The 14,218-nt window shown below is 41.9% G+C and overlaps 1 protein-coding gene across 1 annotated transcript; it reads left to right on the top strand.

Moving 5' to 3' along the window:
• Positions 1-1,469: 1,469 nt before the first annotated feature.
• On the top strand, positions 1,470-8,500 carry LOC124115781. The gene is made up of 4 exons (XM_046476899.1): positions 1,470-1,529; positions 3,362-3,441; positions 5,063-5,159; positions 8,337-8,500. The coding sequence occupies exons 1-4, from the start codon at positions 1,484-1,486 to the stop codon at positions 8,459-8,461; spliced, it is 348 nt and encodes a 115-aa protein (XP_046332855.1). The 5' UTR covers positions 1,470-1,483; the 3' UTR covers positions 8,462-8,500.
• The last annotated feature ends 5,718 nt before the right edge of the window (positions 8,501-14,218 follow it).

Consider the following 14,218-nt stretch of genomic DNA (forward strand, 5'->3'; position numbering starts at 1 on the left):
TAAAGTAGCATAAAATCATGCATGCATGCTCACTCACTCACTCACTCACATCAATCACATTTGAAAACATCCACATATACTACCAAAAAAGCTGAGGAAGGACCACCAGATTCTCTCATATAACTATAGTTACTCTCGTTACAGATGAGTGAGTGAGTATGTTTTTTTTTCACCGCTTTTAGCAATATTCCAGCAATATCACGGCGGGGTTCACCAGAAATGGGCTTCAAACATTGTACCCATGTCGGGAATCGAACCCGTCTTCGGTGTGACGAGCGAACGCTTTAACCACTAGGCTACCTGACCGCCCCGTAACAGATGAACTAAAGTAATATGAAACAATTGGGAAGTCCTTATCTATTTATTAGTATTTATGATTTTTATACACTTTAGTTATTAAAACACATCTCCTTATAATTAATTGACATCATGAGCATCGATCTGCGCAACTGGAATATGATTACATGCAATCGACCAAGTCACCAACCGATATTTAGTCTCCTTTTACGAGAAGCATAGGTCCTGGGAAATTTCCACGGGTTATTTCATTTATGTCATGGAAGCATAAATACATGGCATGCTACAGTTAAAACTCAGATTTTCTTTATCAGTCAGATGTTTAATACTCAAAATTTGCAGTGTTGTGTGCAGCTGTTGTACGAATAGGATGCGACCTGACGCATGTTCAGCTTTTATAATAAACAAAAGTAAATATTTATATACGCTGTTGTCTCACGACTTCGTAAGAGTCAGCAAGCACAGTATCCCTATCTGGGGTATTGTTTAGACTCAAGGATTGGAGTCAACTTGGGAGAGAAGTGAGCCCTATATGCAACGACGATTATCTTCTTCCCTTTCAATGTCTCAACATCCGCTGTTTAAACTATCCAATACCCATTGCGATATAACGGAAATGTTATAAAACTTCGCACGCACGCACGGACGGACGGTCTCAAGACCCGTGAAGATCCGGGGTAGAATAGGTCTTCAGCAACCCATGCTTGCCGTAAAAGGCGACTTTGCTTTTCGTAAGAGGCGACTAACTGGATAGGGTGGTCAGGCTCGCTGACTTGGTTGATGCACGTCATCGTATCGATGCTCATGATATAAATCACTGGATTATCTGGTCCAGACTCGATTATTTCCAGACCGCTGTCATATAGCTGGAATATTGCTGAGTGTGGCGCTAAACAACAAACAAACAAAAAGTATATTTCAAATGACCATACGATACAGTTAACCGTGTTTATCATGTTCGATTTGCTTAAAACCAAAATCAGCCAATCTGCTTATCGTTCTTCATCAACACGTGTTTGCTGATAAAACTAAATCAAATAAGACAAGTATGTGACGGGTCCAAATTAATTTCCCCTTGGTGCGAAGACCAACTGTGAGTAATCAGACGCAAGGTGCTGCTCGCATATCCACGCGAGTATATAAGAAGAAAGATGACTTAGTACACCACCGCTCCACACCAGACAACATGATCGCCGCCCTCGTCCTCGCTGTCGTCGTCGCAGTTGCTCAAGGTAATGGATTCACGTAAAGGACGAGATGTGGGTCTGCATAATTTCAGAATTATGGAAACCTTGAAATCGGTTTACATTTTTATATATGTTCATTTGAATGAGAACTAGACTTCGTTTATTTCAACAATTGCATGTTTTGGACTTGTGATAACACTGATGTTTTAGTAAGGATGAAACGCGTCAAAAGTCTGATTTGACCAAAGCAGATTTTCTTAGGATTTGTTCGTTTGTTGTTTAACCCCGCACTCAGCAATATTCCAGCTATTTGTTTGCTGTCTGTAAATAATCGTGTCTGGTCCTGATAATCTTGCATCGACCCCCGCAATTGGGATACGATGACATGCATCAACCAAGTCAGCAAGCCTGACTACCCGATCCCGTTAGTCGCCTCTTACCACCATCATGGGTTGGTGAAGACAATTCTAATCCGGATCTTCACGGGTCGATTTTCATAGCAGATGTAGTTACAAAAAGTACAGACATATGGTAAAATGTCTTCGTGGGTCATTGACTTGCTCAGTCTTGGATTTTCATTTGAAGTTCGAAAAGCCTGTGTAACTCATTTTAACTGTACTCATGTTCAGTTGTGTCAGACGTGGAAGTACCGCATCCGTGGTCTAGTGGTAGAGCGTCTGCCCGGAGAGTGGAAGGTCCGGGGTTCGACCTTCGGCCGGGTCATACCAACAGACGTTAATAGATGGTATTTGTTTTTACCCTGCCTGGCGGTCGTCATTGAGGGGCTAAAAAACAAGGACTGGTCGGCTCGAAGTCATTGGGTATTCGCTAAAATGCAGCATGGTAAAATCGACCTAAGTCCGGACTAGTACAAGCACGCACGCATGCACGCACGCACGCACACACACACACACACACACACACACACACACACACGAAAACGGGGTAGGGTGGTCAGGCTCGCTGACTTGGTTGATGCATGTCATCGTATCCCAATTGCGTGGATCGATGCTCATGATATCAATCACTGGATTTTCTGGTCCAGACTCGATTATTTACAGATCGCCGCCAAATAGCTGGAATATTGCTGAGCGCGGCGTTAAATAACAAACCAACCAACAAACCAACCAACATACCAACCAACCATTACTAGCGGGCCCGTATCCTACCTTGTCTTTATACATATGGGGGTTTATAAAGAAGATTGATGCCTATCTGGACCTATAGCTATGCCCCAACATTAGGCTACCCATATGAATTCGAACCGTGTCCCTGGTGTAGAGTGGATGGAGCTCGACATAATGAAAGTTCATATTATTTTCTAGCGTTCGCTTGTCACGCCGAAGACCCGGGTTCGATTCCCGACATGGGTACATTGTGTGAAGCCCATTTCTGGTGTCCCCCGCACTGATATTGCTGGAATATTGCTAAAAGCGGCGTAAAACCATACTCACTCACTCATATTACTTTCTAGTGGTCTTATTTAGCTCACAATCCAATCTCCAATTGAAGGATATTTGTCTGTGTCAGTCTCACTCCGTACAATAATATCATGGGGAAGGTCAATATTCCATATTTGACGTATGCATTATAGACCTTTATACCGTATTTATACTAATGTATGCACGATTTCATATATACTGTTTTCATGGTTATAGTTTGCCATATTAAGCGCATTAAGATAGACAGGAGCCCAGTCAAGCATATGGTATCATCGAAGTAAGATGATTGCGAATCTGTCTGTTGCATGTTCATCCAGCTCTCCTTTAGTATAAATACCGGGTATTATTCTTCACAAACTATATCTAAACCTGCTATGTTTCTGAAAATGTAGGTTGTTGGATTTTAATGTATCGTTTTTCTGAAAATTATTTCAGGCTGCCCAGACAGATATTCAAGTGTTGGAACAATGTGCGTGCACCCGCATCGCATACAGTCGACATATGCTGAAGCTTACGTAAGTGGGCGTGGAATTTGTAATCAGGAACATGGGACACGGAGTAAAATATCAGTTATAATATACATGTATAAATGCCGACTCTACTATTTAAACCACCACACGTAGTCCAGTGGATGGCTTTGTGCCCAGATAACACCGTAAAATGCTTAACATTCCTATCGAAATAGACATAAAATGCCAAATTGAAAATAGAGAATTTAAAGGTTTATATATGAAGAAAAGTGGTTTAAGCATTCGTTCGTTACGCCGAAGACCCGGGTTCGATTCCCGACATGGATACAATGTGTGAAGCCCATTTCTGTCCCCCGCCGCGATATTGCTGGAATATTGCTAATAGCGGCGTAAAAGCATACTCACTTACTCCCCCGTGGACTGGGAATGAAAATTATAAAATAATAATTATTATTATTATTATTATTATTATTATTATTATTGATGTACTTGCTCCTTTCAATGCGGTTTCACTTAAGATGTGAACGTCGATATGATTAAAATACTGTTTGAAGTTCGATCACTCATATACTTTGTATATTGAACGAGACAAGCTGAGGATCATTTTTAGAATATTTTTAGGATTTTTCTTTATGAAATTGCGTGCTCAGTTTTCACTAAAAATAAAACATCACCAAAAATATTAATGATCCCTAACTTTCTTTGTTTGAGATATTAATTGTTCAAGACCTAAAATTAAGTCTATTATTCCCGTGGTTGTTACACGGTGAAACACCCCTATCCGGGCAGTACCAACGTCGTCCAGATAACTAATCATTGCAACGTAGTCTACATTTGCAGGTATGGAGACTCTCAAAGCATCCACCGTTCTATATAAGAGGGTTTCATGTTGATCATTTGAACAAAGGGGTTAAGGGTGGCCTTGTCGTCTAAGGCGCCGCGATTCGCTGTGCAGAGTGGCGTCCCTTGGGCACGCCAGAAACCTATGATTGTGGGTTCGAATCCCGGTTCGCCCCGATCATGTTTCTAGGTTTGTCAGCACCATACCCGTGCTCGTTGGTTTCACCGAAGTGGTAAACGTCTGAGACCTGCATCACTTCGGTCTTTCTTCCCATATTAAGCTGACACGTCGCGTTATAACTGGAATACTGTTAAAAGCGGTGTTAAACCAAACTCCCCCTTTGAACAAACCTGCCTGGCAAAAAGAAAGTATACACTTGATTTGACCAAAACTTACAAACGTCATCAAAGCGTTACTTGGCTGAATACAGTCGCCGAAACACAAATATGGTATCAGATACATCACCATCGAATGTCCATTTCTTATTTGTTTCATTTTGAGTCGCCATCAAACTTTTCCTTTCCCCCCTGATATAATTCACCTTATCAATGAAGGTATAACTAATGCAATATAATACACTTGCAGTGCGGTAGCATAGTGGGTAAAGTGTTCGTTTGTCAGCCAAAAATCCTTGTTCAACTCCTTACATAGTGTTAAGCCGTGGTATTTCCAAAATATCTATGACTTTGTATTCATGACTCAATTATATATATATTGTTTTCGACGCTATATGGCTGAAATAATACCGATGCGACGCCAAATTTTAATTCACTCATTCACTCAAAAACATCCATACTCCATACTCACTCACTCTTTTCTTTGCAGAGCCTCTGCCGTTTAATGAGGAGCCAGGTGGCTGCCCCTACCACAGACGCCGATAAGCTCGCTCTGTCCACATTCCTCCAAACATTGAACCTTAATGGTAGGCTGGAGAACATTTTATCTCTCGACCAACTATTTACAAACACAAAACTCAGTCGTCTGAGGCGCCGCAATTAGCTGTGCAGAGTTGCGTCCCTTACGCTACCCACCCACTTTCGCGACGTTGGCCGCGATATATCACGATGTTAAGCTCGTGTGAAAGATCGTTAGACACGATGTGAGTACGATGTCTTCTCGATAGACACGATGTGAGTACGATGTCTTCACGATAGACACGATGTGAGAACGATGTCTTCACGATAGACACGATGTGAGTACGATGTCTTCACGATAGACACGATGTGAGTACGATGTTTTCACGATAGACACGATGTGAGTACGATGTTTTCACGATAGACACGATGTGAGTACGATGTCTTCACGATAGACACGATGTGAGTACGATGTTTTCACGATAGACACGATGTGAGTACGATGTTTTCACGATAGACACGATGTGAGTGCGATGTTTTCACGATAGACACGATGTGAGTACGATGTTTTCACGATAGACACGATGTGAGTACGATGTTTTCACGATAGACACGATGTGAGTACGATTTATACGAGCACAACACGTTTTAATTTTCATGGTGAAGAGCAAACTGCGTCCTTGTCACGAGCATCATACGATGTTTATACGAGCTGGACCCGTAGTACGAGCTAGCTGAATACGAGCTTATCGCGAGTGCGCTACGATATGATCACGTGGGGACGCACAGTTGACGCAAGATCATCATGAGTATGAATACGGGTCGCGTCACCAACACAGAGCCAGGACCAGTCCGAGGACCAACTCTCTACCCTCAGTCCCAGTTTGAAGAGATTACCCACACCCACACCCTAACCCACACCCACACCCTCACCCATACAGAGCCAGGACCAGTCCGAGGACCAACTCTCTACCCTCAGTCCCAGTTTGAAGAGATTACCCACACCCACACCCTAACCCACACCCTCACCCATACAGAGCCAGGTCCAGTCCGAGGACCAACTCTCTACCCTCAGTCCCAGTTTGAAGAGATTACCCACACCCACACCCACACCCACACCCTCACCCTCACCCACACCCACTTCCACACCCTCACCAACGCCCTAACCCACACCCACACCCTCACCCACACTCACACCAACACCCACACCCGCACTCTCACCCACACCCACACCCACACCAACACCCACACCCACACCAACACCCACACCCACACCCATACAGAGCCAGGACCAGTCCTCTACCCACAGTCCCGGTTTGAAGAGAATACCCACACCCTCACCCACACCCACACCCACACCCACACCCGCACCCGCACCCGCACCCTCACCCACACCCACACCCTCACCCTCACCCACACCCACACCCACACCCATGCAGAGCCAGTACCAGTCCTCTACCCACAGTCCCGGTTTGAAGAGATTACCCACACCCACACCCGCTCCCTCACCCTCACCCTCACCCTCACCCTCACCCTCACCCACACCCACACCAACACCCACACCAACACCAACACCCACACAGAGCCAGGACTCTGGAAGTTCTGGAACCCTGTCCTGTCTTCTCGTGCCAGCTTCTGCAGGAGGGGTAGAACCTGTGCCAAAATCAGATCTTAGTTCTGGCTATCGCTAAACAAAGATCTGAGGGTATCACATTACGGGTCACGTCAGAACGACCTTTCATCCGACCAATCAAAGCGTCGCTTACCAGATCATGAAAGTAACAGTCGGAATGTGTTTTCTAATCATGCAAAACCTCGAAAACGTTAAAACGGGGTATTCCGAACGACAGTTACGGCCCGTACGACTGATTCCGTCAAAGTTATCGTCTGTCTCTCGCTTCCGTGGGATAAATATTTGAACGGAGGAGGCGTTGCACAGTACGCGAGAAGCACTGCCAAACAATCGCAACCATAATTATATTAGACATTCCGGAATGTTCGTTTGCTCAGTTTTCAAAATTTCAATCGAGAACTGTGTCAACATTTTTCAAGCGTAGTCTGAAATGGAAGTAGCTAGGCTGCTTTCTCATTGGCTTATCGACTTCTTGTCCTTCGTTTCAGCTTTCTGTCAAAGTTCACGAAAGGTCGTTCTGACGCGACTCGTAATGGGATGCCTTCAGATCTTTGTTTAGCGGCAGCGAAAACTTAGATCTGATTTTAATGAGAAGTCTTCTTCCCTTCGCTTAGGTCTCCACATACCGTCTGTACTGGAATTCAGATGACATGTTGCTGCCGTAAGCACTGTGTTGTTTGTGCTGCGAATACCAGTAAAACGCCCCCAAATTAGGTCCTATTCCGGTTTCGGTTTAGACTTGTTGACATCGTGACATTCGTCACCACTCGCCCCTTTCCGTAACCTGCAAGAAGACGAGTCGCTATTCGGCTTGTGTCGGAATAACACGAGTTGGTAACGAATGGACATCGTGATAAACTCGTGGAGATCGTGTCATGTCGTGGGAAGCTCGTAACTAACTCGTACACAACCCGTATTCAACTAGTCCAGTCCATCATCGGTGTGATTTCGTAGTGACATCGCACTGACATCGTAGTAAACTCGTGTTATATTCGTAGTAAGCTCGTGGTGTGCTCGTATGACTCCGTGTTAGTGTCGAGTGTCGACATCGCAATATACACATCATACACATCGTAATATATCGCGGTCAACATCGCGAAAGCGGGCTGGTAGCCAGGCGTGCCTGAATCTTTGGTCGAGTGATCGCATCCTTGATTCGGTCTGATTATAATTCTTGGTTTGTCATCACTTAAACAGGAAACGTCAACCATTCGGACCATCTTCACCGGATTCCTATTGACGTAAAGTTATCAATCTGTGACGTCATGAACAATAGATGACCTCATATCGTACTTTCTAAAAAACATTCGGCACCTCATTTCGCTTAAACTAATCAATCAGACGCAAATAGTTAAATGCACGTGCAGATATCGGAAAGTTGTTTCAGTCCCTCCTTCTAACCTATATTCTCTAAATATTCCCCGGGACGGTCGGGTAGCCTAGTGTTTAAAGCGTTCGCTCGTCACGCCGAACACCCGGGTTCGATTCCCGACATGGGTACAATGTGTAAAACCCATTTCTGGTGTCCCCTGCCGTGATATTGCTCGAACATTGCTAAAAGCGGCATAAAACCATACTGACTCACTAGATATTCTCCAAATATTTATTTCAGACAGCTTCTACGTCAAAGGTTCAGCCGGCCTAGGTCTTTGCAGTATCTTCGTCAAAGGAGAAGGGTATGAACAACAGTCAACCAAGTGTGAGAACGCCAATTACTTTGTTTGCCAGAAAAGTTGAACTTTCAAATAAAGAATAAACAAATAATAATATACTCTTCGTACTGTGTTGTCTGCATCGATTGTACATTGTTTCACACCCATGGAGATCCGGGGTTGAATAGGTCTTCAGCTACCCATGTACCCATGCTTGCTGTAAAGAGGCGACTAATGGGATTTGGCTGTCAGTCTCGCTGACTTGGTTAATGCATGTCATGTATCCCAATTGCATGAATTGATGTTCATGATGTCAATCACTGGGTTGTCTGGTCCAGACTCGATTATTTACAGACCGCCGTCGTATAGCTGGAATATTGAGTTCGGCGTTTAACAGCAAAATAACAAACATTGTTCAAGCTTGAGAGCAGAGTCATTCAGTGACCTACATTTGCGTGAAGTCACCTAAATTTTCATTTGACTTGTGTATAAAAAGGATTGTGACGGGGACTTCGATATTCCGTCAACCCAAATTCTGGCACCCGGTTTTTTTACATTAAATTTCTTATTTACCATTTAAACAGACAATCACGCAACGAAAGTTGGTTATTGAGGAGAAAAGACTACTGTGTTTTGAAATTTGATATAGTCCCACTGTAGTGTAGATCTATACCTCTTGCTTTAATTCGGCACCGCTTTAGCTCGAGGTTACAATTGTATAAATAAGAGGTATCTACTCTACTGTGGGACGACATCAAATTTCAAAACACAGTAGGTTTATCTCCATTCTGTCACGACGGCAAGAGCGCTTTGAAAACGGTGCTCTCTTGCAAGGCGTTACAACACAGGGTACAAAGGTCCTATCTTAGAACACTCTGAAAAGGGGTCATGAGTAGTTATATATACAACAAATATCACTAAAGTTCAACTTTAAAATACTCATAGTCTTAACTAGTTTAAAATAAGTGTTAAAAACACATAATTTTTTTCAAAAGGAAGTTGACAAATAAACCTCCAAACTTAGTCCAAAGATATGTTTTAACTTCATTGCAACCTGCTGTGCACTGTTTAGATTTTACAAGTCACATCTTGAAAATCAGCGCGACAAGCCATTTCTTGGAAATCGAGTATGCCATTTCCCTTTGAAGGTGTGAAAGGTTGTAGATAGAGTTTAAAAAATGATGAAGCGAATATATTTCTCAAAAAACGTTATGAATTAACATTCTACTATTTATTTTACAGTGTAAGTCTTATTAGGTACTTAGCAATTACCCCGAGTAAATAATAAACAAATCAAAATATATGCCTCTCCATCCCGAACTTGGATGTGGCAGAACATGACCTACATGACGGTTACTGACTACTCACAACTGTCAATGGCTGCCAATGTTGTTGTTTACATTCTCACGCCTCAGACATGTTACAGGAAGAAACATGACAACCCCTATCAATGGTGTGGTTCAACATTAACCTGTAGATTAACTGGGAATGAGCCTGCTGGTACTACACAATTTATCAATTTACCAACTGGAGTATGACTGATTACAAAATGGTTTGTAAAATTTATCTTGTCATGAATTAAAAAAAAATCAAACTCTTCCGGATAATGTTATATTTTACTTTCATTGTCGGTTGTTTCAATGAGGAAAGTGCGTGTTCCAAGTCTGTTCACCATCAAACATCTCCCTAACAGTTTCATAAACATTTCATTTGTATGCAAAAGATATTCATGCTTACCAAAATCTTGTAATCTCATCATCGAAGCAGTCAGATTTACAGCCTAGAACATCTTATTGTCGACAAAAACATCCAATATCAAACTACCGTATTTCCTCTATTAGACGCTAGACTCTCTATTTATTTCACGAGAGTCGTTGACCCAGCGTGTATTAGAGACCTGGCTTGTATTAGAGACCCATCGAGTAACAGAGGAAATATCGATACGTTTTACAGTTCTTGTGGGTGATTGATCGGCAGCCAATTTTTATGAATCGATATGTAGGCTATCGATGTATACATACTCACTTTTTTGTGTGAAAAGACTTAATGTATTTAAAAGGAGTTTCCTTAGCAAAAGGGAAACCTCTTTTTAACCAATCAGATATCAAGCATTATTCAATGTGATGGAGGAATATCGAATATTAATCATTGACCTAACTAAAAATACCAGTTTTATATTATATCATGTCCGAACAAAAATCCTTACTTCACTGTTATCATGTAAGTTTGTGACATTTGACTTCACCCTGTAGTGTTGTTTAAGAACAGACGATTTAACGTCTCACAACAATGACATAATGTGTCCCAAACATGCTTGCTTCATGCATGACCATCACAAACAAGCTGGTGGGAATTGCTGGTCCGCCTGAAATATTACTGGTCACGGGATAACGGGATAAAGGTCATTTTGAGGTCATCTGTATGGCGTAAAGACTAAATATGCCTCCGCTGGTCTCCCTGGAAATGTTCTATTAAATAAGACCTGATCAATGTGTTTTGAACAAATGAAGATTTGTGAAATAACTTTATTGATAATTGTTTGGGTTTCCAGGTCCGTAGTTCCAAATTTCTAAAATGTGAAATTGTTCTCTTGCAGAGAGTCTGTTATTTCTGTAATTGAACAAATCATACAAGAAAGCCATGTTGCCGCTTTGACTTGTCATTCCGAAAAAGAAATCTTTCACCTTTATATTTAACACATCTGAAAAAAAATTAAGAAATCCGTAAAATAACAAATGTTTTAGGAATTCTGTTTCGTTTTTCATATTTCGACAACTGACCCGTCTTTATTAAATAAGATATCAGTTGGGTGTGTGTCTGGTTTGAGATCAGCATTTTCGTTCTTAATGGTTTGGAGCTCAATTATTAATAGGTGCTTAATTTGTTGGGTTTTTTTAATTATAAATAAAGCAATCGAACTGTAATTCGTGCCTTTTTTCTTTGATGAGTTCTTCCCACCTCTCAGCATCCAGTGACCTCAAGTCTTCTTTTTCTGAAGGCGCACGACTGTCTCCATGGTCTAGCGGTAGAGCGTCTGGTCCGAGAGCGGAAGGCCCGGGGGTTCGATCCCGGTCGCGTCATACCAGAAGACGTTAAAAGATGATAATTGTTGTTATCCTGCCTGGCGTTCGGCATTAAGGGGCTAAAACAAGGAAGCAGTATACTGTTTCTGGGTTGGGTATTCATGTTAAACTACGGCATATGGTATCCCAGTGGGCATTAGTCGACTTTAACAAGCAGCCACACACACATGTGCATGCACGTCTCTATATAAGTGCAATAATCTTGAACGCGACGTTAAGCACCATTTCACCTCATATCACCCTAAGGCGCTTGCCATAAAGGAGGTCCTTTGAAGAGTGAGAGTTGGATTTTACACCGCCTTTCACTGCGCCTGAAACAAATATATCCAATGCAGATCATGCAAGTCTATAATAGTGGGCAAGTCTAAATTACTGCAGTTTCAATTATGAGTCTCTTGGCTCCTTTTATTATTATTTTTAAAGGTAAAGAAACAACTGTTTTCTTCTGTAAAATATGTTCATTTCAGAGACTAGATGTTAGTCTGGATCGTGGCATGGGAAAGAACTTGTGTTTGTAACCCTGTCACTCAACGTAATTCCGAGGATGCGCCTTAGGCTGCACATGTGGAAGGTGGCACATTTTCAGTGATAAATTTCACGGATCAAAATGATCAAAACAAAGACATGCAAACCATTTGTCGTGAAACACGTACAATTCGGAAAAATGCACCCAGTGCATTAACCAAATGCCCATGGAGCTGCACGTAATGCATGACTGTGCAGCAGCACTTTGAACGGTATTAAAGTGCATGGTTTTTTATGCCTGGCATCTGTGTTAATCGAACAGTGACAGTTCAACAACATGCCAAGATTAACAGAAGTGCAAAGAGCAAAGAAACAACGCCATAGGGCGATTGCAGGCAGGGGAGTCCCTATCAGCTGTAACCAGGCTTTTCAATATAGAGCAAGGCACCATCACATCGCCCGTTGCAGATTTCAGAGGCACCGTCTTGATTGGTTAGAAAGAGGTTTCCTTTTTGCTAAGGAAACCCCTTTTAAATGCATTAAGCCTTTTCACACAAAAAAGTGAGCATGTATACATTGATAGCCTACCGTTTCAATTAAAATGGCTGCCGATCGATCTCCCAAAGGAACTGTAAAACGTATCGATATTTCCTCTGTTACTCGATGGGTCTCTAATACAAGCCAGGTCTCCAATACACGCTGGGTCAACGACTCTCGCGAAAATAGCAGATGATCTAGCGTCTAATAGAGGAAATACGGTAGTTTGATATTGGATGTTTTTGGCGACGATATGATGTTCTAGGCTGTAAATCTGACTGCTTCGATGAAGAGATTTTAGTAAGCAGGGATATCTTTTGCATAGAAATGTTCGAAGGTCATCAGACTCGGAACACGCAATTTCCTCATTGAAACAACCGACAATGAAAGTAAAATATAACATTATCCGAAAGAGTTTGATTTTTTTTATATTCATGACAACATGTTGTTTACAAACCATTTTGTAATCAGTCATTCTCCAGTTGGTAAATTGGTAAATTGTGTTGTACCAGCAGGCTCATTCCCAGTAAATCTACAGGTTAATGTTGAACCACACCATTGATAGGGGTTGTCATGTTTCTTCCTGTAACATGTCTGAGGCGTGAGAATGTAAACAACAACATTGGCAGCCATTGACAGTTGTGAGTAGTGAGTTACCGTGATGTAGGTCAAGTTCTGCCACATCCAAGTTCGGGGTGGAGAGGCATTTACCGGGGGGTATATTGATTTTTTTATCATTTACTCAGGGTAATTGCTAACTAAGTTAAAACATATCTTTGGACTAAGTTTGGAGGCTTATTTTCAACTTCCTTTAGAAAAATACTATGTGTTTTGAACACTTATTTTAAACTAGTTAAGACTATGAGTATTTTAAAGTTGAACTTTAGTAATATGTGTTGTATATACAACTACCTATGACCCCTTTTCGGAATGTTCTAAGATAGGACCTTTGTACCCTGTGTTGTAACGCCTTGCAAGAGACCACCGTTTTCAAAGCGCTGTTGCCGTCCTGATAGAATGGAGATAAACCTACTGGTTTTGAAATTTGATGTCGTCCCCCTGTAGAGTAGATACCTCTTATTTATACATTTGTAACCTCGAGCTAAAGCGGTGCCGAATTAAAGCAAGAGGTATAGATCTACACTACAGTGGGACTATATCAAATTTCAAAACACAGTAGTCTTTTCTCCTAAATTACCAACTTTCGTTGCGTGATTGTCTGTTTAAAGGGTAAATAAGAAATTTAATGTAAAAAAACCGGGTGCCAGAATTTGGGTTGACGGAATATCGAAGTCCCCGTCACAATCCTTTTTATACACAAGTCAAATGACAATTTAGGTGACTTCACGCAAATGTAGGTTACTGAATAACTCTACTCACCAAACTGGAACAATGTTTGTTATTTTGCTGTTAAACGCCGAACTCAGCAATATCCCAGCTATACGACGGCGGTCTGTAAATAATCGAGTCTGGACCAGACAATCAGCCTCTTACGACAAGCATAGTCGCCTTTTAGGGCAAGCATTGGTTGCTGAAGACCTATTCTACCCAGCGTCGTCACGGTTCGCAGAGAATATGAATATTGCACCGCAAATGAAAAGACTTAACGAATCTGTGATACCTATAGTTGAACCTACTCCACCATTTTGTTTGTTTGTTGTTTAACGCCGCACTCAGGACTATTCCAGCTATACGGTGGTGTGTACATATTCGTGTCTGAACCAGAGAATCCAGTGACTGATATCATGAGCATCGAT

The sequence above is a fragment of the Haliotis rufescens genome, unplaced genomic scaffold (assembly GCF_023055435.1).
Source record: "Haliotis rufescens isolate VD_foot unplaced genomic scaffold, xgHalRufe1.0.p SCAF_8, whole genome shotgun sequence".
Lineage (NCBI taxonomy): Eukaryota > Metazoa > Mollusca > Gastropoda > Lepetellida > Haliotidae > Haliotis > Haliotis rufescens.

Coding starts and splice junctions, on each gene's coding strand:
- LOC124115781 (XM_046476899.1), top strand. CDS start 1,484: ATGATCGCCGCCCTCGTCCTCGCTGTCGTCGTCGCAGTTGCTCAAG. Junction 3,442..5,062: donor CGACATATGCTGAAGCTTAC/GTAAGTGGGCGT, acceptor TTTTCTTTGCAG/AGCCTCTGCCGTTTAATGAG. Junction 5,160..8,336: donor CCAAACATTGAACCTTAATG/GTAGGCTGGAGA, acceptor TATTTATTTCAG/ACAGCTTCTACGTCAAAGGT.